The 26,139-nt window shown below is 43.1% G+C and overlaps 1 protein-coding gene across 2 annotated transcripts in view; it reads left to right on the forward strand.

Moving 5' to 3' along the window:
* NUP93 (nucleoporin 93) overlaps nt 1-25,021 on the forward strand; it is a 66,607-nt gene extending 41,586 nt beyond the window's left edge. For both annotated transcript variants that reach the window (XM_068259669.1, XM_068259668.1), the window contains exons 12-22: nt 3,637-3,730; nt 5,384-5,575; nt 6,224-6,350; nt 6,554-6,626; nt 6,720-6,764; nt 8,241-8,357; nt 19,190-19,308; nt 20,348-20,465; nt 20,644-20,727; nt 24,621-24,749; nt 24,824-25,021. In XM_068259669.1, the coding sequence (XP_068115770.1) occupies nt 3,637-3,730; nt 5,384-5,575; nt 6,224-6,350; nt 6,554-6,626; nt 6,720-6,764; nt 8,241-8,357; nt 19,190-19,308; nt 20,348-20,465; nt 20,644-20,727; nt 24,621-24,749; nt 24,824-24,934 (1,209 nt within the window). In that variant the 3' untranslated portion in view covers nt 24,935-25,021. The remainder of the gene's footprint in view (nt 1-3,636; nt 3,731-5,383; nt 5,576-6,223; nt 6,351-6,553; nt 6,627-6,719; nt 6,765-8,240; nt 8,358-19,189; nt 19,309-20,347; nt 20,466-20,643; nt 20,728-24,620; nt 24,750-24,823) is intronic.
* Nucleotides 25,022-26,139: the final 1,118 nt, after the last annotated feature.

Here is a 26,139-nt window from a genome sequence, read left to right on the forward strand (position 1 = left end):
TGGAAAATATGTTTCAAGGGGTCTATCACCTGGAGGGGGCATGGCGGAGTGGGATACACGCCAAAAGTCCCGGAGAAAAATTAGGATTTGGTGCACAGCAGGGTTTTAAGGGCAGAAATCACATTGCATGCTAAATTGGAGGCATAAAGTGCTTTAAAACATTTTGCATGTGTATACATCAATCAGGGAGTGTAATTAGTGTCCTGCTTCACACTGACAGACCAAACTACTGTGTAACACACCGCAAACAGCTGTTTGACTGTGTAGTGACGGCCATGCTGGACTGGTGCACACCATGGCGAGAGTGCAGGCGATAGCGGCTTTCCAGCCCATATGGTCGGGCGGAGGTAGCTCAATGATAGAACAGTGACTGTCCAGCTGATCGAATTTGGTCTGTCCACAATGAAGCAACGACCTTATTATCTTGGGTGTGCCCCCCAACACTTTCATATAGCTGGCGGTCATTGCTTCATTGTGATACGCAAGGTAATGATCACAAAGGGCAATTTACACATGTACATGCCTTTTGCTTTGTTGTTGCAGCCACAGTTCAGCCAGAAAAATTAGGCAGGCATGTACATGCACCAGAAAAAATAGTTTTTGTTAGCAGCCGCTTCTAGCATTCAGGTATCCACCTGGAGTCCTGGACCCCGTGCCTCATTCATTTTGATAAAAGTGAGGTGCTGTACACTTTTTTGACCTAGGCGACTTCTCTTCTCAGTGATAATGTCTCCAGCTGCGCTGAAGGTTCTTTCTGACAGGAGACTTAAGGCAGGGCAAGCCAGAAGTTGGATGGCAAATTGTGACAGCTCTGGCCACAGGTCAAGCCTGCGCACCAAGTAGTCCAAGGGTTCATCGCTGCTCAGTGTGTACATCTGCAGTTAAGGCCAGGTAGTCGGCTACTTGCCGGTCGAGGCGTTGGTGGAGGGTGGATCCGGAAGGTCTAAGGCGAGACGTTGGACTAAAGAATGTCTGCATGTCCGACATCGCCATCAGATCGCTAGAGCGTCCTGTCCTTGCCTGCGTGGACATGGGAGGAGGAGGAAGATTACTGGCAGTGGCACCCATTTTCCATTGTGCTGCGACATCACCCTTAAGCACACTGTAAAGCATAATTGCCGACGTACTATCCATCTCCTCTTGCTCTTCCTCAGTGATGTCAGGTAAGTTCTCCTCCTCCCCCCAGCCACGAACAATACCACGGGAAAGTTGAGCAGCACAAGACCCCTGCGACGCCTGCTGCAGTTGTTCCTCCGCCTCCTCAAAAAAAAAACCTTCCTCATCCTGCTCCTCTTCCCCACACGACTCTTCCTCCTCCTCCCCCCTCTTCTGTGCTGCCGCAGGTGTTGAGGAAACATCTGGTTCTGCTGATAATTGATCCCACAACTCTTCCTCCTGTTCCTGTTCACGCTCCTCCACAGCTTTATCCAACACTCTACGCACGGCACGCTCCAGGAAAAAAGCATATGGGATCAAGTCGTTAAAAGTGCCTTCACTGCGACTCACCATGTTTGTCACCTCCTCAAACGGATACGTTTCCAGTACTTCGGCCAGAACAACCCCATCTCCCCAGAGCATGTCCTTTTACTGTAGTTGTACAGATACTGGTTGATGGCTTTCTTCTGTTGTAGCAGGTGGTTAAACATCAGTAGCGTTGAATTCCAGCGAGTCGGGCTATCGCAAATCAAGCGCCTCACCGGCAAGTTGTTTCTCCGCTGAATATCAGCCAAGCGTGCCATGGCCGCGCAGGACCGCCTGAAATGTCCACACACCTTCCTGGACTGCTTAAGGACGTCCTGTAAGCCTGGGTACATACACACAAATCTCAGAATTTTTGATGTAGTATAGGGGGCGGGTCGAACTCAATGCGAACCACTGATGTTCACGCAAATAAGTTTGCATGGGAACCGTTCTGGCCATCTCTAATTACCGCAGCATCTTTGGGTGTCCCTGTGGGGAAGAAAAACGAAGATCGCGATGGGAAGCCACCGAAAGCCCCTGAATGAGACGCTGCCAAATGGGACGCTGCTCAAAGCCCGTGTGAACCAGCCCTTAAAATCAGTTGAATGCTTACAGGATGAAACAACTATAAGGTGTCTGCACGTGTTATGGTACCTGTCTAGCTACTGTAAAATCGTACTTCTAGCATTCCTGCACTGTCTTGTAACGTTCTGTCTCTACAATATATAGCACAAAACAGAAAGTTTAAGTGTAACTGTAGTGAAAAAAGTGCCCCAAATGAAGTAGAGACGGAAGCCTCTGGGTAATCCAGAGCCTTACCTCAACTACTCCCCCTCCCTGCCATTTTAGTGCAGTGACCCTGCAGGTACCCATCCATAATGGCTTGTTGATGGAGTTTGGCCGCATTGCGCAGGCACAGACGGCTCACGCTTGCCCAGTGGCACGCAGTTGAACAGGTTTGGCTTTTACCACCAAGCAGCGGCTCTGTGCTGGCGCAAACCGTTCTGTGCCTGCCCAGTGTGGCTATTCTCATCCACGTAATAAAGTGCTGCCACGAGTTTCTGGGGGGTCCCAGTACTGGAAAGGCGAGGTAGAGAGCGACTAGGGAAGCCTCTGGAGTATCCTTTACCGAGGTATAGGCTCTTGTAGAAGACAAAAAAGTACACCGGGAGACCGGGAGCCCGATCTGGTGTATTATCAAAGGGACACTGGCAGTATATGTAGAATGAGAGGAAATATACTCACAAAATTGGGTTGCCAAACACAAGCAACCACTCTTCTCGCATGTGAGGAAGTGCCGTCCTCACTCGGCCTTGCTTCTCATAGTATGGGAGGCGACCTGCAAACTCCATGCAAAAGACTGGTCACTAGGAAAACTTCCAAGTGTACGCTCCCCTGTACAGGGGTATAGAAGACTGGGAGAGGGTAGGAGGCGCCCGTGGACATACATCAGTGGTTTGTATCAATCATACAGTAGTTAGAGTAAGGTACTACAGTTCCTACCTTATAGCAGTAAAACTCACTCTTAAGGTAGGGGTAATTACTTCTCAAATTTTATTGGGGCACAAATGACAACGCGTTTCACGGTCAAAACCGCTTCCTCTGGTCTATAGATGTGCCTGGGGAACAGTGTCACAATCCTGGGCGCCAGAGAGGCGCCCAGGATTGTGACACTATTCCTGGGGCGGAGCGTGCGATCGCCGCTCGGAGACTGTTAGACGCCGAAACTGCCGTCTAATAACTGTGCACAACGCTGCGATCTAAGCTGGGGGGGGGGCAGGAGCGATCCGCTGTGATAGGCTAAAGCCTAAAGGGAAAAATATTTAAATATTTAAAAATAAAAATATTTGGAAGAAAAAAAACCATTGGAGGAGCGATCAGACCCCACCAACAGAGAGCTCTGTTGGTGGGGAGAAAAGGGGGGGATCACTTGTGTGTTGAGTTGTGAGGCCCTGCAGCGAGGCCTTAAAGCTGCAGTGGCCAGTATAGTAAAAAATGGCTTGGTCACTAGCGGGGTTTAACACCGCGGTCCTTAAGTGGTTAAAAAGCATTTATACAACACTGATGCACGTTTATAGCATTTTTTTTAAGCCTAAGTGTAATTCCATTTTAAGCATGAATCATACTTTTCTGTATTCAGTAATAAATGTAGTTCGATCTGTTTATTTCATCTAGCTAAATCAAATCTGCTTTGATGACGACTCCAACAGTTCGCCCCAAGATAAACTGACGTTACCACAATTTCAGAAGCAACTTCTTGAGGACTATGGTAAATATTGTTAACATTGTGATTTAAAGGGAAACTCTGCCCATCACCATTCATCAGCATGGGTGAAGATTAGTGCAGGGATGAGTAAAGGTGCCTGTGCATCTAGTGATGTATGAGTCCACAGTGCTTCCCAACCCTTTCCTCACTTACCACCAACAGTGATTGTTTTGCAGGTAATCACAAATATTCACTTGAGGTAATTGGTGTCTCAGTAGACCTGATTAACTACCTCTGAAGGGTTCCACAAAATATGCACTGTTGGTGGTACTTGAGGACTGGGTTGGAAAGCCTTGGACTAAGAAACAGATTTCTATGTGATTGTATCTGATCGGAGAGAGATCTGTTGGCTTCACCATACAACGCAGGCCGAATCCTGATTGATTTCAGCATGAATTCTCAGAAGAATCGGCCTCATAACTCTGCCTGGCCACTGTACCCCCCCCCCCCCCCCAAATGTAAATGTGTTCGCTGGTGCCTATGCATTGTACATCCCACCTGCTGCAGATGTCTATCCCGAGCACCATTGTCACACATGCTCACACAACCCTGGCAGCGCTAGGGGGAGTCAGCGGATGAGACCGGAAGGTGAGATTTGGTTTGGGGGCGCAGCAGTCGGGGGGTCTGTCAGATGTCACGATATCGCACGTTGTTACCGCTGCGCACCCAATCGACCATAGGGGACTTGATCGCTACATTCAACTGATGTTGGCCCGAAATCTGTCAAATCTCTGATCGACAAGCTTGATGTGGCACCGATTTTCATCAGATTCAATAAAATTATCTAATTTAGATGGTCGATCAGGCCGCAATATCGATAGATGTATGGCCAACTTAAAGAGGAACTCCAGTGACAATAATGTAATAAAAAAGTGCTTAATGTTTTACAATAATTATGTATAAATGATTTAGTTAGTGTTTGCTCAATGTAAAAAATCTTTCCTTTCCCTGATTTACATTCTGACATTTATCACATGGTAACATTTTTACTGCTGACAGGTGATGTCACTGGAAGGAGATGCTGCTTCCTTTTTTGCAGTTGGAAACAGCTGTAAACTACTATTACTTCCCACAATGCAACAAGGCTCCCACAGTGTGATGTCAGGACCTCAGAGTTTTGAGGCGCTGACATCACACTGTGGGAGGGGTTTCACCACAAAATCAGCTGTACAGAGCCCCCTGATGATTTGTTTGAGAAAAGGAATAGATTTCTCATGGGAAAGGGGGTATCAGCTACTGATTGGGATGAAATTCAATTCTTGGTTACAGTTTCTCTTTAAGACACATGCCTCGCAAACAGCCATTGATAGCTCTGCGTACGGGTAAAGATGGTCTCCCAGCAGGTGACATGGATGTACTGCACTTTCTGTTTCCGGCATCTTTTGCCTTTATTTGGTCAGCTGCCTCCTATGGAAGTGTTCCATTCAAATACACCACTCAGAAGCCGTAAACTGGATGTGCGGTGCGTATGCTTGTAGCACCGGGGAGACTGTATATTTGGAGAAAGTGAACTGCAACAACGGCTATCTGACTACTGTGTGTGTGTTATTTGTAGTCACATACACCTTTACTGCTGAATGGTGGTGGGCAGAATTTTTCCTAACTGGGCTCTTTTTGGTTATGGAAATGGTTAACGGTTCTGCTTTTATTTTTCAGGGGAGTCTCATTTCGCAGTGAACCAGCAACCTTACCTGTATTTTCAAGTACTTTTCTTAACTGCCCAATTTGAGGCAGCCATTGCCTACTTATTCCGTATGGAGCGGACACGGTGCCATGCTGTACATGTGGCACTGGCGCTTTTTGAACTTGGACTACTATTGAAATCATCTGGGCAAAGTGCGCAGCTATGTAAGTGTGCATAATTCTTTTCCCTAATGATTTATTATACCAGCGTCTGTGTCTTGCTAGCTCCTGTACAATATAGGATAACCAACTTATTTAGGAAGCATGACTGAATAAACCGCTACTTCTCCCAGAGTCAGTTGTACAGGTTTCTAGACCCCTGGTAGCTACAATAAAGATGTGGAGGTACTGACCTTGGGAGGAGGAAGCCTCATTAGGATGCAGAAGCTTCCTCCTCCGTTTCCCTCCGCTAGCCCGATGCTGGGCTGGCAGCCCGGAGGAGAAGCCAACAGTATTTACTTTTGTCTACCGAGGCAGTAGCGGCTTTCAGCGTCGCAAGTGGGAAGGAAGCAGGGGACTTAAAACTTACCAGTTCAGCGTCGTCTCCATGGCAACAGGGCATCACATGACTCGCCGTCAGGATGTGCCAGTGTATTCCTGAGTAGGAATTAGACGGGCTAAACTGTCTAAATACATACTGGGTGCATTTCTCTGTTTGTCTTCTGTTCTCTGCAAGAGTTCAGGTCCACTTTAATCCGTTTCTGATCTGCAGCAGATGCACCAAAATTCAGAATTGGCAGCCTGTGTGTGTATGTATACACATCCATAGTGTTCTTAGTAGTCCTAACAGTAAATCTTTGTCTTGCCCTGTAGTGGGTCAAGAAGCTGGAGATCCTGTTGGAGTCCGGCGTTTAAATTTCGTCCGTCTCCTTATGTTGTACACCAGGAAGTTTGAGTCCACCGACCCACGGGAAGCCTTACAGTACTTTTATTTTCTCAGGTAAGTAGAATTTATTTTAGATTACAGTACATGAACTCTTGTATTTGAAAACACTTGGTCTTTGTAAAGAAGCTGGTTGCAGACTTCAAGCTCAGACCGAGTTCACAGCTACTTAATTGCATGTCTGTTACATTTGGGTTACACATTAATGGTGGTTGTGATGGATTCTGGGTAAATTTGACTAGTGGACCAATATCTTGTAGGAATGAGAAGGACAGTCAGGACAAGAACATGTTCCTGAGATGTGTCAGTGAGCTGGTGATCGAGAGCAGAGAGGTAAGGACGTCGCTGGCCTGGTCAGTGTGATAGTAATGCTCTGCCTACCGCAAATCTCTGATTTTTTTTTTTTTTTTTTATCTTGTGTTTTAGTTTGACATGCTTCTTGGGAAGCTGGAGAAGGATGGCACCAGAAAGGTAAGCGCTAAATAAAGATGTCTTATTGGAATGTATATTTAGCACTCCCTACTCACCCTCCTGGATTTGTCATCGTTGTTATTAAAGGGAACCTTAACTTCAAAAGAAAATATAAAATGAGTTTCGCTTACCTGTTGATTCTACCAGCCCCCTGTAGCCATCCTATGCCCTCGCAGCCACTGACATCTCCTCTGGGGCACCACACGTACCTTTGCACACATTGCCGCTGGTGCAGGAGTCTATCGCAGACGTGAACACTTATCTTTACACACATTGCAGTGCACGGCGGGGGACTGGAGGAGCCGTCAGTGACTGCGAGGGCACAGGATGGCTGTAGGAGGCTGGTAGAAGCCCCAGGTAAGCAAAACTCATTTTTTTAATTTTGAGTTAAGGTTCCCTTTTTAAAGGTAAGTAGGAGAGTGTACCATTAATTATTAGTTTGCATATTTGTTCCAGAGAAATTTTCTTTGGAAAAAAACACTCACATGAGACCCAAAGTGTTATGTGCAAAGTATATACACTAAGTGGCCAAAAATGAGACACCCCTTATTTGAAAGTAAACCAGTCCAACAGTGACGTAGAGTGACATAACCATGCAGAGTTGCTTATGTAAGAATCGCTCCACTTCGAATGATGTAGTTCTCACGGAAGTTAATGTCAAAATGGGTAAGACGGACGGTTTAAGTGACTTTGAATGAGGGATGATTGTCAGTACAAGAAGAGCTGGTGCTAGAATCTCTGAAACAATGACTCAAGATTTTTTCGCACCCAACAGTACCTCGAGTGTTTAGAGAGTGGCAGTTGAGGAAAAAAAAACTTTAACATATAAGGACTATTCTGATTGAAAATGCCTGGTGAACAAGGGAGGTGAAAGGCGAGTAGCACGCATAGTCTGCAGGTGCCAAAAGCACAACAAGGCGGACTTCACAAATGATGGGCTTTAGCAGCAGGAGACCATCAAGAGTGCCTTTGGTATCATAGAAAAATAGACGCCCGTTTTGGGTCTTTGCAACCATGCTCGATCGATCTCAAATTGGTTTGAGGAACATCAATCTGAGTTTAACCTGCTTCTATGGCCAGGTCAGTCCCCTGATGTCAATCCTATTGAGCATTAGTGGGACAAAGTCGAAAGATCACTTCAAAGTTTGGAAACGCCACCATCCAATCTGACCCAAATTAGAGTTGCCATGTCAGCATTGGCCAACATTCCTCTGCAACTGTATCCGCATCTTGTTGAGTTCGTGCAGAGAAGAATATCAGCTGTGATCAGAGCTAAAGTTCGACCAACTAGTTATTAGAGGGTGTCTCTAATTTTTTTGGCCACTCAGTATAGCTGCCAACAGACATGGCAATTGGTTCCTTGTCACAGAGGTAATATCTGACTCCACCCACAAGCCTGATATTAGACTCAATAGGATTCCACTGTCCAGTGTTATGTTATCTGCTAATGTCTGTGATTTTTTTTTTTTTTTGCAGCCTGGTGCAATTGATAAATTCACAAGGGATACAAAGCCAATTATTAATGAAGTAGCTTTTGTGGCTGAACAGAAAGGCCTGTTTGAAGAGGCGGCAAAACTCTACGATTTGGCTAGGGTAATTATACTTTTCCTTCATTTGTTTGTAGCTGATGGAGTGTATGACACAGAGTTAAGCTACATGCACTATTTTAGATTTTCCTATGTAAGTCTCAACAGGAAATCTAGAATGGGTACAGGGGTTTCCTAATGTCATTGGCCTGACTTTCAGCAGCAAGGTGGACCTTACCTTTCTTGCCCTACATGGTTTGTATACCGTACGGCATATCCGTCTCTTCCATCCCTATGTGTATAATGGAGCATGCTGCTTGGACTGTACAGTGGTCATGCCAAAGCTATGATTAACGAGCATACAAAGCTATAGCAGACCCATGGTCTGTGTCCAGATTACAACGGAAGAGGTGACTGTTGGAAGATTCCTTTTGTACTTTAAGTATTGTTACTAGGTCCTATAGCTTAAAGTGGCATTATACTCTCAAAATAAAAATTTCAGTTACTACTGTTAGTTACATTAAAGAACATTTGAAAGCATTCCCAAGTATTCCCTGTGTGTAAAATTGTTTATTTTCACTGCTGAGAGCAGTATAAGCTTGCTTATCTCTTGTCATCAGCAAAAGCGTGCACGCGTCCTCCCGACCGCGGATTTGTTAGCCCAGGAATCAGTGAATCGGGCCATGGTGCCCGATCACTGATTCCTCTCCCCCACAGAAAAAGCGACAGCTTCTCTCGGAAGCTTTGCTTTTTCTGACTTCTATGTCCCTCTAAGCGTACATTGTACGCTTAGAGTAACGTCATGTAAACAAAATCAATCATCTTGTGGCCAAAAAGTAAAACTAGAGGCGCTATACATGCTACCTGAGAGCTACTGTTTTGTCCCCTGTTTTATTGCCTGATGAAGCGGGCTTGGTCCTGCGAAACGCGTTGCATCTATTGGGGTACTAATAAAGTGTTTATTTATGTCAGACAAGTAGTCTAGTCTGCTTTCGGAGGTAAGTCCACCACTGCCTCCCCAGCATATTTTAAAACTTTTAATTGTTTTTATTCTGCTGGCACCTCTGTTCATCAAAGTCATTCTAGTGTCCACCCTTGGTGGAAGGGGGACCCACCCCTACCTTTCTTCTATCTACAGAGAGCGACTTCTTAACCCTGAGTGAGGACAGGTCTAATCTCCTCACCTGCATACACAGTGGTTGCCTCAGCGGTAACCCTCGTTTGTGAGTATAACCTTCTCACATTACATTATTCACTATTGTCCTGAGCATACTACACCATATTTGGCTCCTGGTGTCTTTTTCTTAAAAAGTAAAACTACATCTAAAAGTAAAGAAAAAATTAAATACACATATATTTCCCCAAATCAAACACTATTTACATCCCACCCTCCCAAAAATACCCACATAAAATATTTAATAAAAAAACAAAACAAAACATTACAATAAAAAAAACCATAAATATTTACCTAAGGGTCTAAACTTTTTTTTAAAATATCTATGTAAAGATTACCGTATTTTTCGGACTATAAGACGCTCCGGACTATAAGACGCACCCAGGTATAGAGGACAAAAATCAAGGAAAAAAAAATACTAAACCTAGGTGCATCCATGGTCCAGAAGTGTTTTATAGACCTTTACCCCAAAGATATCTATGTTTAAATTACACTGTCCAGCTACACTCCGGATGCCTCTCCCCCACAGCTACACTGCACTACACTACACAAACCCCTGCTACCCCGTCCTCCCCCCAGCTACACTATCTAACCACTACAATGACATTTCATATCTTACCAGCCTGGGTGACAGCTTCTTCAAAAGTAGCCAGGTCAGTTGTGGGTGTCCAGGCTGTAAATGAAACTAATGACGTCCGCGGTGGGGATGTCAAAAACCTGAGCGGTTTTTGCCTTTTTCATGATTGCTAACTCAGTAAAGGACCAGCCCTTAAAGCGTTGCTATCATATTAATCCGGCATAGCGGGGTCTAAACCCTCTATAACAGTAATTATAGATTGACGGTATACCTTGAAATGAATCAGAGCACTCAGTATATTATTTTATATAAAAAATTGTATTTGCTTATCATACAGCATATATACAAAATATGAACAGTTCCAAGTAGTGTTTCCTTATACCAGTATTCCATCTTATCAAGGCTTTAGAGCCAAGCAATTATCAATCTTCTAAGTACATTCAAAAAGTAATATAACGGTTGTGTTATGTAGAATAAGATCAAAAGTAGTCTCATCTGTATCAATAGCTGTGTATCTAGTAGCTGTGTAAAACTTGTAGTAATCTTCTTAAAGAAATAGCATAAAAAATAGCTTCTAAAAAACTTCTTGCTAACATCTTAATAAAACTTAATGCTGAAAAATTAATAAAGTAAATCACCAGAATATTAAGCATATTACCCCTTCTCTGTCATCTCTTCAGCATCTAGAACCACTTGTGGGAAGGTAGCTTCTGCCTCATGTGTCTTCTCAGGAGATTGTTGGGCTTCTGCAAACTATGAGCTTTCAGGCCCTACTTTTTATAGGGGTTGGAGGCAATATGGCTGCCTAATCTGGACTTTCCCTGAATCCCAGACTCTGATTGGCTAAAGCTTCCGTGCGTCAATGCTTTATCATGTTTTGATTACCTAAGTCACAATATTATTGTTTATAAATTCTTAATTACCTTATCTTGTGGGAATTTACGTCATTTGGAGTGCTTGACACATTCTAATCAGGTCATTTCTGACGCGGTTAATTAAAAATGGGCGTCAACAGCCATCTTATCTGTTGGCTGACCCAGACATGGAGACTAAACAATGTCATTCATGACGCATTTCTGATAAAGTGTTCGCTGCTAATTATGTTGGAATGTCTTGGTACTTCCCCAGACATGAGATTGGTCAGGTTGACACTGTAACCATACCTGTGAGAGCCTTCAGCAATTTAAGGCTTATTAAAACATACAGGGCTTCTAATATACTTATTTAAATATAAAGCTTATTAAATAATTCTTCTTAAAACAATTAATCATAAAAGAAATAATTGCACATTAAATCTTGATAATATAAAATCCTTTTCCATACATTTGTCTTTCTGATGAAGAAATAAATATCTAATTTCAACCGGCAGAGGTCAGCCTTTCATAACAAATAACAAACCGTATTAATAATGTTGACGCCAGGTGGCATCATGGAGTCATGTTTAACTAATTGGGAAAACAACTTCTTTGTTTAATATTTATATAACTTGTTCCCAAAATATCATGTGTTATCAGCTTTCTGAGACTAGAGCACGTCAACAATTCTTCCAGAACCAAAAGAATCCTACGAGAATGTTTTACTTTCTCATCTTCCACGGGTAGACTACAGATTTTAAATGTCTTTCAGAGTAATAGATATATAGGGTTTAACAATAACTATTTCTTTCTTTAGAAGGACTGTATTGATCATTAATATTTAGATTAATAATATCTGTGTTAGGGCTGCACGATATATCGATTTTTTTTTTTTATCGAAATCGCGATGTGCGCTAAGACGATTTCAGTATCGTCAGAGTGGCGTGTTTTGTTTTTTTTATTGCGGCCGTTTTTCCGTGTTCAATGCGTCCATTGTGCAGGCTGGACAGCTGACTCTAATCGCTGTAATTGATTCCCTCTTACTCTCTCCGTTCGGGAGTAAAATGCTCCGGTATTCCTAGGTGACCCGGAAGTAGATTAGTCTGTGCATTTCCTCTATCAATGCACTTGTATGGGGCACAGCTGAGGGCAAGGAACACGTGGTGTTTGCCCTCACATTGCATCATTTCCACCCGCTATCTGTCTGCCTATTGCCTCCTCCCTGCAGTGTGCGAGCTTCCAGCAGCACAGCTTATCTGTGTCTGAGAAAGCGAGCAAAGTGTGAACGGCAGGCTTGTCCGAGCAGGGCTAAAAATAGCCCAGTGCTCCGAGACAAAAAAAGCAAAGAGAGCTGCCGATGCCTGTGTTCCACAAAATTCCGGTGTTCCGCGCTGCGTCCCACACAGTCATAAATTATAAACGGTGCCTGCGTTCCCTATATGGCTTTCTGGGTCAGTGCACCCGACCTCGGAGGTCGGGTGATGAATCGCCGCTCAACGCTGCTGTGGAGGGGGGACATGAATTACACAGGCATGACAGGCTGAAGATAAGGATTTAAGAAAGGTATGACATGACAAAAATATATCTGCTTGGACCTTCCCTTTAATTGTGTAGTGTTAGCTGCTTCTACAGTGCACTTCCTTCTTCTGTTGTGAAAAATCGTGGAAAAATCGAAATCGCAATTTCTAAGAGAAAAATCGCAATTTCAATTTTCCCTAAAATCGTGCAGCCCTAATCTGTGTGTAATAATTATGTGCATTTATAATTACTGCAGTAATGTGAGTTTAACTTGCTTCTCTGTCTTCACACAGAAGCCTCTTTAAATGTCAAGGCTACGCACTAGCATAAACAATAATGCTCTGGCTTTTTGTAACCAGTACGTCTATTATCTGCCAGCTTGCAAGTTTAAAATAATCTCATAAGCTTTACAGCCTAAAATATGCTCAGATGTCACATAGCAATATTTTAAAGAAGTAACCCAACTTTACAGTTTACAATGAAATTTTGCATAGAACATTAAAACTTAACACATATACATATGACATCTTTTCCTGCATAAATAAAACCGCTAGAATTCTGACATCCCCCCTTGCAGGAAAATGATGGCAGATGATTAGCGATCTCCGTAGTTGTTATATTTCTCCGGGAAAAAAAAATTTCTATATTTAAAATTAAAAGTAATGCAATCTTTCATTCTTGCAAAACCTTGCTCATTAAGTAGCGTTGTTAGCTGTGGTAGCTTGTGTAGATATGTAGGAAAATTCTAGGCAATATTTGTCACCCATTTTAAGACGTATGGTAAAATTTAAAATTCAAAATGTATAAACAGGAATTATACCGTTCATGTGGCCCCTAGGTTCTTTTGAACACAATACATTCAACATTTTATTGTTAGCTTACAACAGGTTAATTAGTTAGTTGGTTAGTATTATGTATTAATACAGTTAATTACACCTTTCTTATACCACAAGGTTTCTTTCACAAATGGTATGTAGTAAAATAAAGTATGTGTAGTTTACCAGCAGAATCCCATAAAATATCATCTTTCTATTTAAATATAGATATCATATTGAAAATGTAAGCATTAAAAGGTTTTTTAGCAATTCAAGTCGCTAGATAGCTAGTTGCAGTAGCTGTTTCAAATATGTTCTCAATAAAGCATATGTATTAACATCTTATTGTTGAAGTTGCTTCTCCACTTCATGTTTCCAGTATTAACCACCCTGGCGTTCTGATTAAATCGCCAGGGTGGCTGCGGGAGGGTTTTTTTAAAATTAAAAAAAAACTATTTCATGCAGCCAACTGAAAGTTGGCTGCATGAAAGCCCACTAGAGGGCGCTCCGGAGGCGATCTTCCGATCGCCTCCGGCGGCAAGGAATAACACGGAAGGCCGCAATGAGCGGCCCTCCGTGTTTCGCTTCCCTCGTCGCCATGGCGACGAGCGGAGTGACGTCATGGACGTCAGCCGACGTCCTGACGTCAGCCGCCTCCGATCCAGCCCTTAGCGCTGGCCGGAACTGTTTGTTCCGGCTACGCTGGGCTCGGGCGGCTGGGGGGACCCTCTTTCGCCGCTGCACGCGGCGGATCGCCGCGCTGCAGCGGCGATCAGGCAGCACACGCGGCTGGCAAAGTGCCGGCTGCGTGTGCTGCTTTTTATTTGGTGGAAATCGGCCCAGCAGGGCCTGAGCGGCAGCCTCTGGCGGTGTTGGACGAGCTGAGCTCGTCCAGACCGCTCAGCAGGTTAAGGAGTAATTCTCTCTCTTAAATTTATCAGGATCTTTATCACTGATTTAAAAGTCTCTTGAAACTTATGTAGTAGACTGTAAGTATTGTTGTGTATAAATCTTTGTATGTTTACTTTCGCAAAAAGTCAAATGTGATAGATTATCTTGTAGATTAAGTGTGATATACGATTATTTTCTTGTTAAGCACAGTCTCTTCTCATGGCAATATTTAATGCAGTTACACGCTTGATCCTGATATGTCATGTGTAGATCTTCTCTCTGATGGAAGTAATTCTCCGCACTAATCATTCATTAGTATTGGAATCAGTAGTCATTAGTATTGGAATCAGTAGTCATTCATATAGCTTTCAGTCAAGTATCTGTAATTCTTGCATACGACATGCAGTTCTCATGATAGGATCCCCCCTTGTGCCGCTTTACAACAATCTAGTATCAGTCCAGTGTTTTACTAGCAATTTAATTTGCCACTTTAACGCATTATTGACAGTTCAGGTTGTTTAGAACATTTCATCTGTAATATTATCAAATAGTCTCACATTTAACTCTATATTTTCTGAGTTGACTATGGCTAGTCATCTTGCATCTATACGTCTAGTGTGTAGGACAGTCTTTGCATACCATGGCATTTGAAGGCGTTTCACTCTCAGTTTCTTCAGTACTTCTCTTATATATAGGGATTAGGTATTTAATTGATATTTGAACTGTTCTTGCTCTTTAGGTCATGTAGTGGGTGTTCCTCTTGTTATGGTGCATCTTCTTTTTCCACCATCACGCAATGCTAGAACCAGTCATAGGGCAATTTTATTTGTCCCAGGATGCTTTCTTGAAAACTTTAAAAGGATGAGTAACAGTCATCTACAAGTTGTATTTTAAACGGAACGTCGTATTGTTTTCCCTATCAGTCGGGTTGCAATTTAGTACAGTTGCCATTCACTGTGCAGAGCTATGTGCAGATTTACGATAGTCCCTTGCTGAACATATCTTTTCATCATTTAGGATATTTTCATCTCTCTTGGAATTCAAACAAATGTTAAACTGTCCTTTATTCAGGTGAATTGGATTTTCTCTTTTAATTGTCCATGTATTGCATATTTGAATATTTCTGAAAAATATCCTTCTTTAACTTCATGTGAACAGCGCAGTGGCGTAGGGGTTAGTGCTCTCGCCTTGCAGTGCTGGGTCTGAGAGGAGTTTGTATGTGCTCTCTGTGTCTGTGTGGGTTTCCTCCGGACACTCTGGTTACCAACTCTTCAGATAGTACTGGAATGGCTAGGTTGGGCATCCTCTTCAAGGATAAAGGCTGTATGAGCAAATCCAGCAGTCACTCTTGTTCAGGCGCTGGGCATACTGTTGATGCATCAAGTTCAATTTATTTTGAAGTTTTCCTTGTTAGTTGCAAAGTTCAGCTTTTGTAGTCATCAAATGTATCAGATACAGCAAACCCCATTGTATGGGTATTTTTGCGGATAATTGATATTGTTCTCAGCACCTATGAGAAAAATAAAAAGGAAGAGGAGAGAAGGGGAAAACACAAAAAGTAATATGCAACATTCTGGTGAATTTTCAGCATAAAAAAAAAACTAAACTAACTACTACCTTCCCACTTGTGGTTCAAAAAGAAAAATATTATTGATGCTATATGGTGCTGGGTGCATTCTTACTAGTTTGCTCTAGTGTTCAAACTTATAACAGCAGGTTCCTTCTCTTCTTGCTTATGTCTTTTCTTAAGTTCATCTTAGTTTGTCTTGTAAAAATCAAAGTAGTATTATCCATTTTCTGTAAATGTTGAGATATGTCTTCTCTTTGAAAAGTGTTCATTTTCTTCTTCTGAAAATAAAAAACTTTCACGTTTAAGCTGTGCATAAAAATCCATTGATAGCATATCATACATGTCTTCATTGGTTGCTTCATGTGTGTCGTGGCTTTTATCATAGCTTGACATCAGTAAGTCCTTGTCCATGTACAAAAACATTTTTTCTTGTTATCTGTTCATCACTTTAGTTAACTGTTGTCCTCAGTGTTACACTTCTTGAATAGCGTATTCATCTTGAAACTGTTCTTCTTGAACTTCGTCAATCGATTACCTAAGGCATGGATTTTTTTTCCAGTCTCTTGGTGTACATAACTTCTTTTCTCCTTTATATATTTAAAAGTCTTCATCAATTCAGGCTTCATTCTTCACATTGGTCCTTTACTGAGTTAGCAATCATGAAAAAGGCAAAAACCGCTCAGGTTTTTGACAGGGAGGCAGCAGCAGTGTGATCCCAGGTGCTTTTACTGAGTGGCATACCGGCAGCCGCTTCTTGGATGTGATCCTGCCCCGCCAGCCCTGTATCAGTGCGATGCTCAGTGCTCCCAAGCGGCATAGCAGCAGCCGCTGTGAAGAATGGAAATACCGGTACTCTTGGCAGGCAATCCTGTCCCTTCCTCAGCCCCTTATCCAGCGCGATCCTCATTGTCCTCAGACAGCATAGCGGCCGCCACTGTAATGTCCGGGGATGCTGCGCTTGGCTGTGGGTCACGTATCTGCATAATCCGTACGCCTGCAGCCGCTATATCGGCAGAAACCTCAGAGGCTTCCGTACTGTGCCCTGTTTACTTGCGCCCTCTCATGACCACGTGCGTCGGGGTCATGAGAGGGTGCAAGTAAACAGGGCACAGTACGGAAGCCTCTGAGGTTTCTGCCGATATAGCGGCTGCAGGCATACATCTCTGCCGGGATTATGCAGATACGTGACCCACAGCCAAGCGCAGCATCCCCGGACATTACAGTGGCGGCCGCTATGCTGTCTGAGGACAATGAGGATCGCGCTGGATAAGGGGCTGAGGAAGGGACAGGATTGCCTGCCAAGAGTACCGGTATTTCCATTCTTCACAGCGGCTGCTGCTATGCCGCTTGGGAGCACTGAGCATCGCACTGATACAGGGCTGGCGGGGCAGGATCATATCCAAGAAGCGGCTGCCGTTATGCCATTCAGTAAAAGCACCTGGGATCACACTGCTGCTGCTTCCCCACCGCGGACGTCATTAGTTTCAATTAAGGCACAGAGGATACAATACGCTCAGATTTGTAAAACTGCCACATTCGGACTATAAGACGCACTCACTTTTCCTCCCCACTTTTGGGGGAGAAAAAGTGCGTCTTACAGTCCGAAAAATACGGTAAATATTTCTATATTTTTTTTTTAATAAACTTTAAAGATTGATGGATGCAAAACGGAAAAAAATGCTCTTATTTCCAAATAAAATATTGTCGCCATACATTGTGATAGGGACATAATTTAAACTGTGAAATAACCGGGACAAATGAGCAAATACAATACGTGGGTTTTAATTATGGAGGCATGCATTAATTTAAAACTATAATGACCGAAAACTGAGAAATAATGATTTTTTTCAGTTTTTTTCTTATTCTTACTGTTAAAATGCATTTACAGTAAGGTAGCTCTTAGCAAAATGTACCCCCCAAAGAAAGCCTAATTGGGGGGGAAAAACAAGATATAGATCAGTTCATTGTGATAAGTAGTGATAAAGTTATAGGCTAATGAATGGGAGGTGAACATTGCTCGGATGCATAAAGTGAAAACGACTGAGGGCTTAAAGGGATACTGTAGGGGGGGTCGGGGGAAAATGAGCTGAACTTACCCGGGGCTTCTAATGGTCCCCCGCAGACATCCTGTGTTGGCGCAGCCACTCCCCAATGCTCCGGCCCCGCCTCCGGTTCACTTCTGGAATTTCTGACTTTAAAGTCAGAAAACCACTGCGCCTGCGTTGCCGTGTCCTCGCTCCCGCTGATGTCACCAGGAGTGTACTGCGCAGACACAGACCATACTGGGCCTGCGCTGTGCGCTCTTGATGACATCAGCGGGATCGAGGACACGGCAACGCAGGCGCAGTGGTTTTCTGACTTTAAAGTCAGAAATTCCAGAAGTGAGCCAGAGGCGGGGCCGGAGCATCGGTGAGCGGCTGCGCCGGCACAGGATGTCTGCGGGGGACCATTAGAAGCCCTGGGTAAGTTCAGCTCATTTTCCCCCGACCCCCTACAGTATCCCTTTAAGTGGTTAAGAATTATGCAAGTGAACAGAGGCGCCAAAAGAATAAAATATAACATTTTTAAAACATGGAAGTGGCTGTGGTGGAAATCTAACCACTCCAAAGGACACTCGGAAACCAGTATGTTTCAAGGTATAACACAATAAAAATGTATTTATAAACTCCAAGATTTCACTGTGTGAGTATATAAAGTACCTATATAATAAAATTCTTATTGTGTTATACCTTGAAACATACTGGTTTCCGAGTGTACTTTGGATGGTTACATTTTCACCACAGCCACTTCCATGTTTTAAAAATTTAATCATTTTGTTTTATTCTTTTGGCGCCTATGTTCACTTGCATCAATCTTCTATCCACCCTGGTGGAAGGGCGGCAAACGTTATACGTTTCTTCCTATCTACAGAGAGCGACTTCTAATCCCTGAGTGGGGACAGGCTTAATCTCCCCACCTGCTGTTACAGTGGTTGCCTGATGCTGGGAATACACGGGTTGATCCGGCGGCCGATTAGCCGCCGGATCGACCCCAGCCGCGTGTCCGCGCATGCGCGCTGATCGATTACCGCTCGTCCCCGCCGGCGCTCCTTATCAGCCGCTCCATTCCCTGCCATTGTCCACCGACGAGGATCGAGCGGGCGAGGGTCGAGCAGCTCGATACACGGTACAGAAACGTACCGTGTATCCCCAGCATTAGAGGTAACCCTGGTTTGTGAGTATCCTGTACTTACTTTTCATCACCTATCCATTGTGTTCATACATACTACACTGTATTGGGCTCTCGGTGTCCCTGTGTTCTCTTTCCTGAAGAATGGAGAAATCTGAGATATCTTTATGCAGGAAAGAGAGGTTTGGATTTTCATGGGAATGGTAATATGTATTGCGTCACATCTTAACAATTCTATATTTACATTTTTTTTTAACAATAACCCAAGTTACACTGGGTTGATTACAAATACTTCTTTCCATTAATCGTTTTGGTTTTTGCTTCCTTTTTAGAACCCAGACAAGGTTCTTGAGCTGATCAACAAGTTGTTGAGTCCTGTCATTTCTCAAATCAGCACTCCACAGTCTAACAGGGAACGCCTGAAAAACATGGCTTTATCAATTGCTGAAAGGTATGCAGAGGCTTATTTTCTTTTTGCCATTTAGAAGGCTATTGAAGTGAACCTACCATATTTTTTGGACTAGAAGACACTCCTGACCATAAGACCCACCTAGGTTTAGAGGACAAAAATCAGGGGAAAAATATAATAAAGGGGAATCGTTTGTGGATTATGCCCCCTTTGTACCTCATGCACTCTTGTGGCGTAGTGGATATTGCTCTTGCCTTGCAGCAATGGGACTCTGTTTCGATTCCCAGCCAGGGTAACCTCTGCACAGAGTTTGTATATTCTTCCCGTGTTTGTCTGGGTTTCCTCCAAGTGCTCCATTTTCCTCCCACTTCCCAAAAACATACAAGTAAGTTAATTGGCTTCCCCCTAAATTGGCCCTAGACTACAATGGTAGGGATTGGATTGTGAGATTTTCTGAGGGACCGTCAGTGACAGGACTATACACGCTCTGTGAAGTGCTGCGAAAGATGTCGGTGCTATACAAGTACTAAATACAGTATAATCACATTATGGTAAACTTTTATTTCTCACTTGAGCCAATCACAAAGCCCCTCGTCAAAATGCAACCAATCATCTATTTTCATCTGCTCTTTTTGTTTACGTTCACATTATTCCTCATTTTCCCCAGGCTGCTTATTTGTACAGTATTGTACATCCAGCGTCTGTGTCATTCTTCCTGTCTTGCAAATATAATCAGGCATCAACTCACCTGCAACCAGCCTAAAGACAGCAGCAGACCATGGGTTTCACACTGACATATGACGCATGCACTGCCCACTTTTTACTGTATCCAGTGTCAGCGGCACATAGGGGCCTAAAAACATGTTTACTATAATAGAAGTTTTATTATATCAGGGTTTTCTTTAACAGACATTGCTCCCATAGACTTATAATGGAGACTGGCCAGGACCCGCAGAGGTAGTTTACTATACCCGAATGTTTACTATACCTAAGTTTATTATAACAACATTATACTGAAATAATTGTGGTTTCAGCAATGTTAACAACTCCATTTCAATTTTGATGTTTACTTTTCTTGTAGATACAGAACACAGGGAGTAAGTGCAGAAAAATCCATAAGCGGCACATTTTACCTTCTGCTAGACTTGATGACGTTTTTTGATAGCTACCACGCTGGTCACATTGATGTTGCATTTGATGTAAGTTGACATATCATTTAGATATATATTTTTGAAATAGACTTTGGGTTAGCCTTACGAGAAAATTCTAAAAAGTGACATTGAACTGCAAATTAAATAGATAAAAACATTTGTAATGTGTAAATTCAAATTTTATTTTTTATTAAATGTTTTTCTATTTGCCCTAAAAAATTACTAGATCATTGAGAAGCTGAAGATCGTTCCTCTCAGCCAGGACAGTGTAGAGGAGAGAGTTGCTGCATTCAGAAACTTCAGTGATGAGGTGAGTGCATGGGCTGAAGAGAGGGAGTTTATTTTGAATTTGAAATTAATTTGTCAGCTTCAGCCATGGCTGTAAGGTTTGCCCCCAGACCAAGACTGCAAGACTGGTGCTGCTGCTTTGCACATTTGTGCTTACATTCTATTTATACCTTTAACCACTTCACCTCTAAGGGGTTTCCCCCTTAAATACCAGAGCAATTTTCACATTTAAGCTCTGTCTATTCATTTGGCAATAACTTTATCACTACTTATCACACTGAAATGATCTATGCATTGTTTTTTTGCTACAATTTAGGCTTTCTTTGGGTAGTACTTTTTTGCTAAGAATTAATTACTTTTTATTTATTTTATATTTATTTTTTATATGCACTTTAAAGAGACTCCGTAACAAAAATTGCATCCTGTTTTTTATCATCCTACAAGTTCCAAAAGCTATTCTAATGTGTTCTGATTTACTGCAGCACTTTCTGCTATCACAGTCTCTGTAATAAATCAATGTATCTTTCCCTTGTCAGACTTGTCAGCCTGTGTCTGGAAGGCTGCCAAGTTCTTCAGTGTTGTGGTTCTGCTATGAATTCCCCCTTCCAGGCCCCTCTATGCACACTGCCTGTGTATTATTTAGATTAGAGCAGCTTCTCTCTTCTCTTTTACAAGCTGGATAAATCGTCCTCTGAGCTGGCTGGGCTTTCACATACTGAAGAATTACAGACAAGGGCAAAGCTGTTTGCAGGAGAAAAAAGAGCAGCCTGAAACTTCAGTGCATGAGAACTGCAGGGAGAAAGAAACACACAAATGTTCTCTTGAGATTCAAAAGGAAGGCTGTATACAGCCTGCTTGTGTATGGTTGTATTTTCTATGTGTGGACATACAGTACATCAACCTACTTCCTGTTTTGGTGGCCATTTTGTTTGTTTATAAACAAACTTTTTAAAACTGTTTTTAACCACTTTTAATGCGGCGAGGAGCGGCGAAATTGTGACAGAGGGTAATAGGAGATGTCCCCTAATGCACTGGTATGTTTACTTTTGTGCGATTTTAACAATACAGATTCTCTTTAAGGTGAATAAGAAGAAAAGAAAATCATTATTTCTCAGTTTTCAGCTAATTAAGTTTTAAAATAAAACGTGGTACTATAATTAAAACCCACACATTTTGTGTGCCCATTTGTCCCAGTTATTACACCATTTAAATTATGTACCTAGTACAGTGTATGGTGATAATATTCTATTTGGAAATAAAGGTGTATTTTTTTTCTATTATGTGATTTTTGGGTACACTAAACAAAATGGAAGCCCTTATTTGCAAAAAAAAAGAATACACCCTCGTAGCATACATGTTTTAAAAGCTAAGTCCCTAACGTAACAATTTATATATTGTCTTTAACCTTCTGTGGACCTCCTTACGCTGATGGGCGGTGGGAGAGTGGCGCTCTGTTAACTGTCTAACGCCGATTGGGGTCAAAGTCCTTGAGGTGGGGTTAGCAGGGAACACGCACGCCCTGTGGGAAAACAGAGTGGGGATCTGTGATCAGCCTGCCAGCCGCACTCATTGCTGGCAGACTAGTGTAAAAAAAAAAAAAATAAAGCTAATAAATATGTGTTCATCACTACGCTCTATCGTAGCGCTGTACAGGGGACTGCATTGTCACTTAACTGTCTCTCCAAACTGCTCACAATCTAATCCTTCTCATAGGCCGATGCCTATGAGTGTGTGGTTTAGTGTATGGATCTCAGTCTAGGGCCAATTTAAAGGGGGGGGGGGGGAAGAAATTGTATGTGTGTACACACACACACACACACGCGCACACACACACACTTGCTCTTTTTCAATTAATAAAAAAAATGTGATTGCAGGAGCAATCAGAGACCACCAAAAGAATGCTTTGTTAGGGGGTAGAAAAGGAGGTAAAATTCATTTGGGTGCTAAGTTGTATGACCAAGCAGTAAAAAGTTGTGAAGTGCTGAATTGTAAAAAATTACCGGGTCACTGGGGGGGTATAAACCTGTGGTCCTCAAGAGGTTAAATTTGATCACTTTAATTTTTTTCCCACAGTTGTGTTATATGGGGGCAGGGAGGGAGCATAATGAATTAATGGGCTTTTTATAGGCATAGTAAATGTATATTTACATTTTTTTATTGTAATATTCTTTTTTGGACATTAGATTTCCCCACGCATTTTCCTCTCACATTTGAATGCAGTTTAAGCAGCGTTCCAGCCATTTACAATGGAGTGATTACTGTTGCTCGTTGCAACAGCAATCATTTTAAGCTTTAAACACTTAGCTTGAGTTTAGGAACATATGTTCCTACTCCCCAAGCTGTGCATCACCGTGGGGGCAAACAGACAGGGACAAGGATCTACGCCCCCTGGGAGCTCAAGTGAGAATTTCAGGGACATCGATACTCATCCCAGGGTATGGGATGGATGTGATGGATGGTTGGTTGGTCAGTGCGTGGAAAATACAAGTCGTGTAGACAGTTGACGTGGGGTGTGCTCTTTGTTGGGCGTGTGCCTTTTGGGGCTGTTTTATACTTCATGCGACAGTATCCTCAGAAAACACAGCTGAGGGGGCCATTCCAAACTATTAATTTGCCTCTCACCACCCAACCCAGGTTCCTCCTCATCCATATCCAGCCACAATGACACAGCCTCAGCCCGCTCAGTACTCCTAGTAATTTGGGCACTCACTCCATTACTCCTTGTTAGTGTGTCCCGCTCCCTGCCCCCTGTCTGTACTTCCACAACACTTCCATGGCAGTGGTTCCGGCTACTACTTTCGCAGCCAATGTGCGCTGTTATGTCATGTATGACCCCGGAGGCACATGCACCCCCTGGTCACGCAGTGAGGACGCTGGTAAACCAGGAAGTACAGACGGGGGAGGGGGACACATCACCGAGACTCACTAACAAGACGTACCAGAGCGAGTGCCCGAACAGCCAGGAGGAATGAGCGAGCAGAGACAGTGTCCCCATGGCTGGAGATGGATGATGAGTGTGGGGCTTGATTGAGTGGATCAGCTGCATTGGTAATTCAGCTGTGCACTATGCACTGTGCTTGTGGACTATAAGACGCACTGAAACACAATACCCCCGCCCCCATCTGCAAAATACAATCGGTATCCCTCTGGCTTGAGTATTGAATGATTTGCTACAGTTTTCCTTTTCCGGAGGAATCTTGTCTTACACCAATGGCACCACCGCAGCTGCTAACTTTGAACGTTCTGAACCTTCACTCAAATACCACTTTCTCCTTCAGTATCAATTGCAAGAATATCAGTCATATCCAGTCAAAATTCAATGGATATTTTAATTATGTCACAATTAGGAGTTACTAATTTTTGGCAAAATTCCTTGCTTTTTATTTACTCAGACCGTCGTTCTTGGACAATCCCACAGTAGAAACAAGTATTAAAGGGGTACTGAAAAATATTGACCAGTTACTTACCTGGGGCTTTTTCCAGCCCCCTGAAGTGCTCCTGGTCCCTCGACGTCATCCTGCGCTGCTTCATCCCCTCAGTGTCACACTGAATGCACCCTTTGCTGTGGCGCCCACTCTAATGCACTCCCATGGCCAGGAGTGTTCTGCGCTTGCACAGTGAGCAAAAATTGTGCAGTGTTCTTTGACTTGCCAAGTTCTCCGGCTTGCGGAGTAAGACAGCCGGGAGAACCAAGCAGCGTGGAATGATGGCAAAAGACCAGAAGGACTTCAGGGGGCTGGAGGAAGCCCCAGGTAAGTAACTGGACAATTTTTTTTCCGTTAAGTACCCCTTTAATGCTTGCTTCTACTGTGGGATTGTCCAAGAACCATGGTCTGAGCACCCATGTTTATTTGGGCTTTAACACGCTGCACACAAATGGTGTATAAAACTTCCTCCATTTCTTTCTCCCTACAGATCAGACAAAACCTTTCAGAAGTTCTTCTTGCCACCATGAACATATTATTTACCCAGTACAAAAGACTGAAGGGCAGTGGGCCCTCCACTCTTGGCAAACAACAGAAATCTTTGGAAGATAAGGACTTGGTAAGTGGGAAACTTTGTTCCTGAGGTTTTTTGCAGTCTGTTTCCTCTGATTACTAACTGTTGTCTTTCTTCAGACCCTGCGTAGCCAAGCGCGTGCCCTCATCACCTTTGCTGGAATGATTCCATACAGAATGTCGGGAGATACAAACGCTCGACTTGTTCAGATGGAAGTTCTTATGAACTAAAGCAGATATACTTTTTCATAATTATCAAGTTACCACCGCATTTTCTGCTGATTTTTCTGTTAATACATTTTTTTGTTGTTGTTTCTATGTCTCGTGTGGTTATTTTATATTTGTATCCAACAAAACCTATTTAGCGGATTGTTGAACAAAAGAGTTAATTCTATCTACAGTGTGCTTAACCAGCTGAGCGGTCTGGACGAGCTCAGCTCGTCCAGTACCGCCGGAGCCTGCCGCTCAGGCCCTGCTGGGCCGATTTGGCTCAAATAAAAAGCAGCACACGCAGCCGGCACTTTGCCAGCCGCGTGTGCTGCCTGATCGCCGCTGCAGTGCGGCGATCCGCCGCATGCAGCGGCGAAAGAGGGTCCCCCCAGCCGCCTGAGCCCAGCGTAGCCGGAACAAAAAGTTCCGGCCAGCGCAAAGGGCTGGATCGGAGGCGGCGGACGTCGGCTGACGTCCATGACGTCACTCCGCTCGTCGCCATGGCGACGAGGTAAGCGAAACACGGAAGGCCGCTCATTGCGGCCTTCCGTGTTATTTCTGGCCGCCGGAGGCGATCAGAAGATCGCCTCCGGAGCGCCCTCTAGTGGGCTTTCATGCAGCCAACTTTCAGTTGGCTGCATGAAATAGTTTTTTTTTTATTAAAAAAAACCCCTCCCGCAGCCTCCCTGGCGATCTTAATAGAACGCCAGGGTGGTTAACCAGTTCACCCCCAAGGGTTTTTACTCTAACGGACCAAAGCAATTTTCACTTGTCAGTGCTCCTACCTTTTATTCCCTAATAACTTTATTACTACTTATCACAAGAAAATGATCTATACCTCGTTTTTTTCACCACCAATTAGGCTTTCTGTGGGTAGTACATTTTGCTAAGAATTTTTTTATTCTAAATGCATTTTAATGAGAAAAAAACAAAAAAATAGAAAAAAAATTATTATTTCTCAGTTTTCAGCCATTATAGTTTTAAAATTAAACATTCTCCTGTGGATAAAACAAACACATTGTATTTGCCCAGTTGTCCCGATTATTAAACCATTTAAATTATGTCCCTATCACAATGTATGGCGACAGTATATTATTTTGAAATATAGGTGTTATTTTTCTGTTCTGTTTTTTTTTGTTCTGGCCATAATTACAAGCCCCAATGTAATAAATTAAAATTAAAATTTTCCCCCATAAAATATAGATTAAAAAAAGCTGAGTCCCTAA

Source organism: Hyperolius riggenbachi, chromosome 11 (assembly GCF_040937935.1).
Source record: "Hyperolius riggenbachi isolate aHypRig1 chromosome 11, aHypRig1.pri, whole genome shotgun sequence".
Taxonomy (NCBI): domain Eukaryota; kingdom Metazoa; phylum Chordata; class Amphibia; order Anura; family Hyperoliidae; genus Hyperolius; species Hyperolius riggenbachi.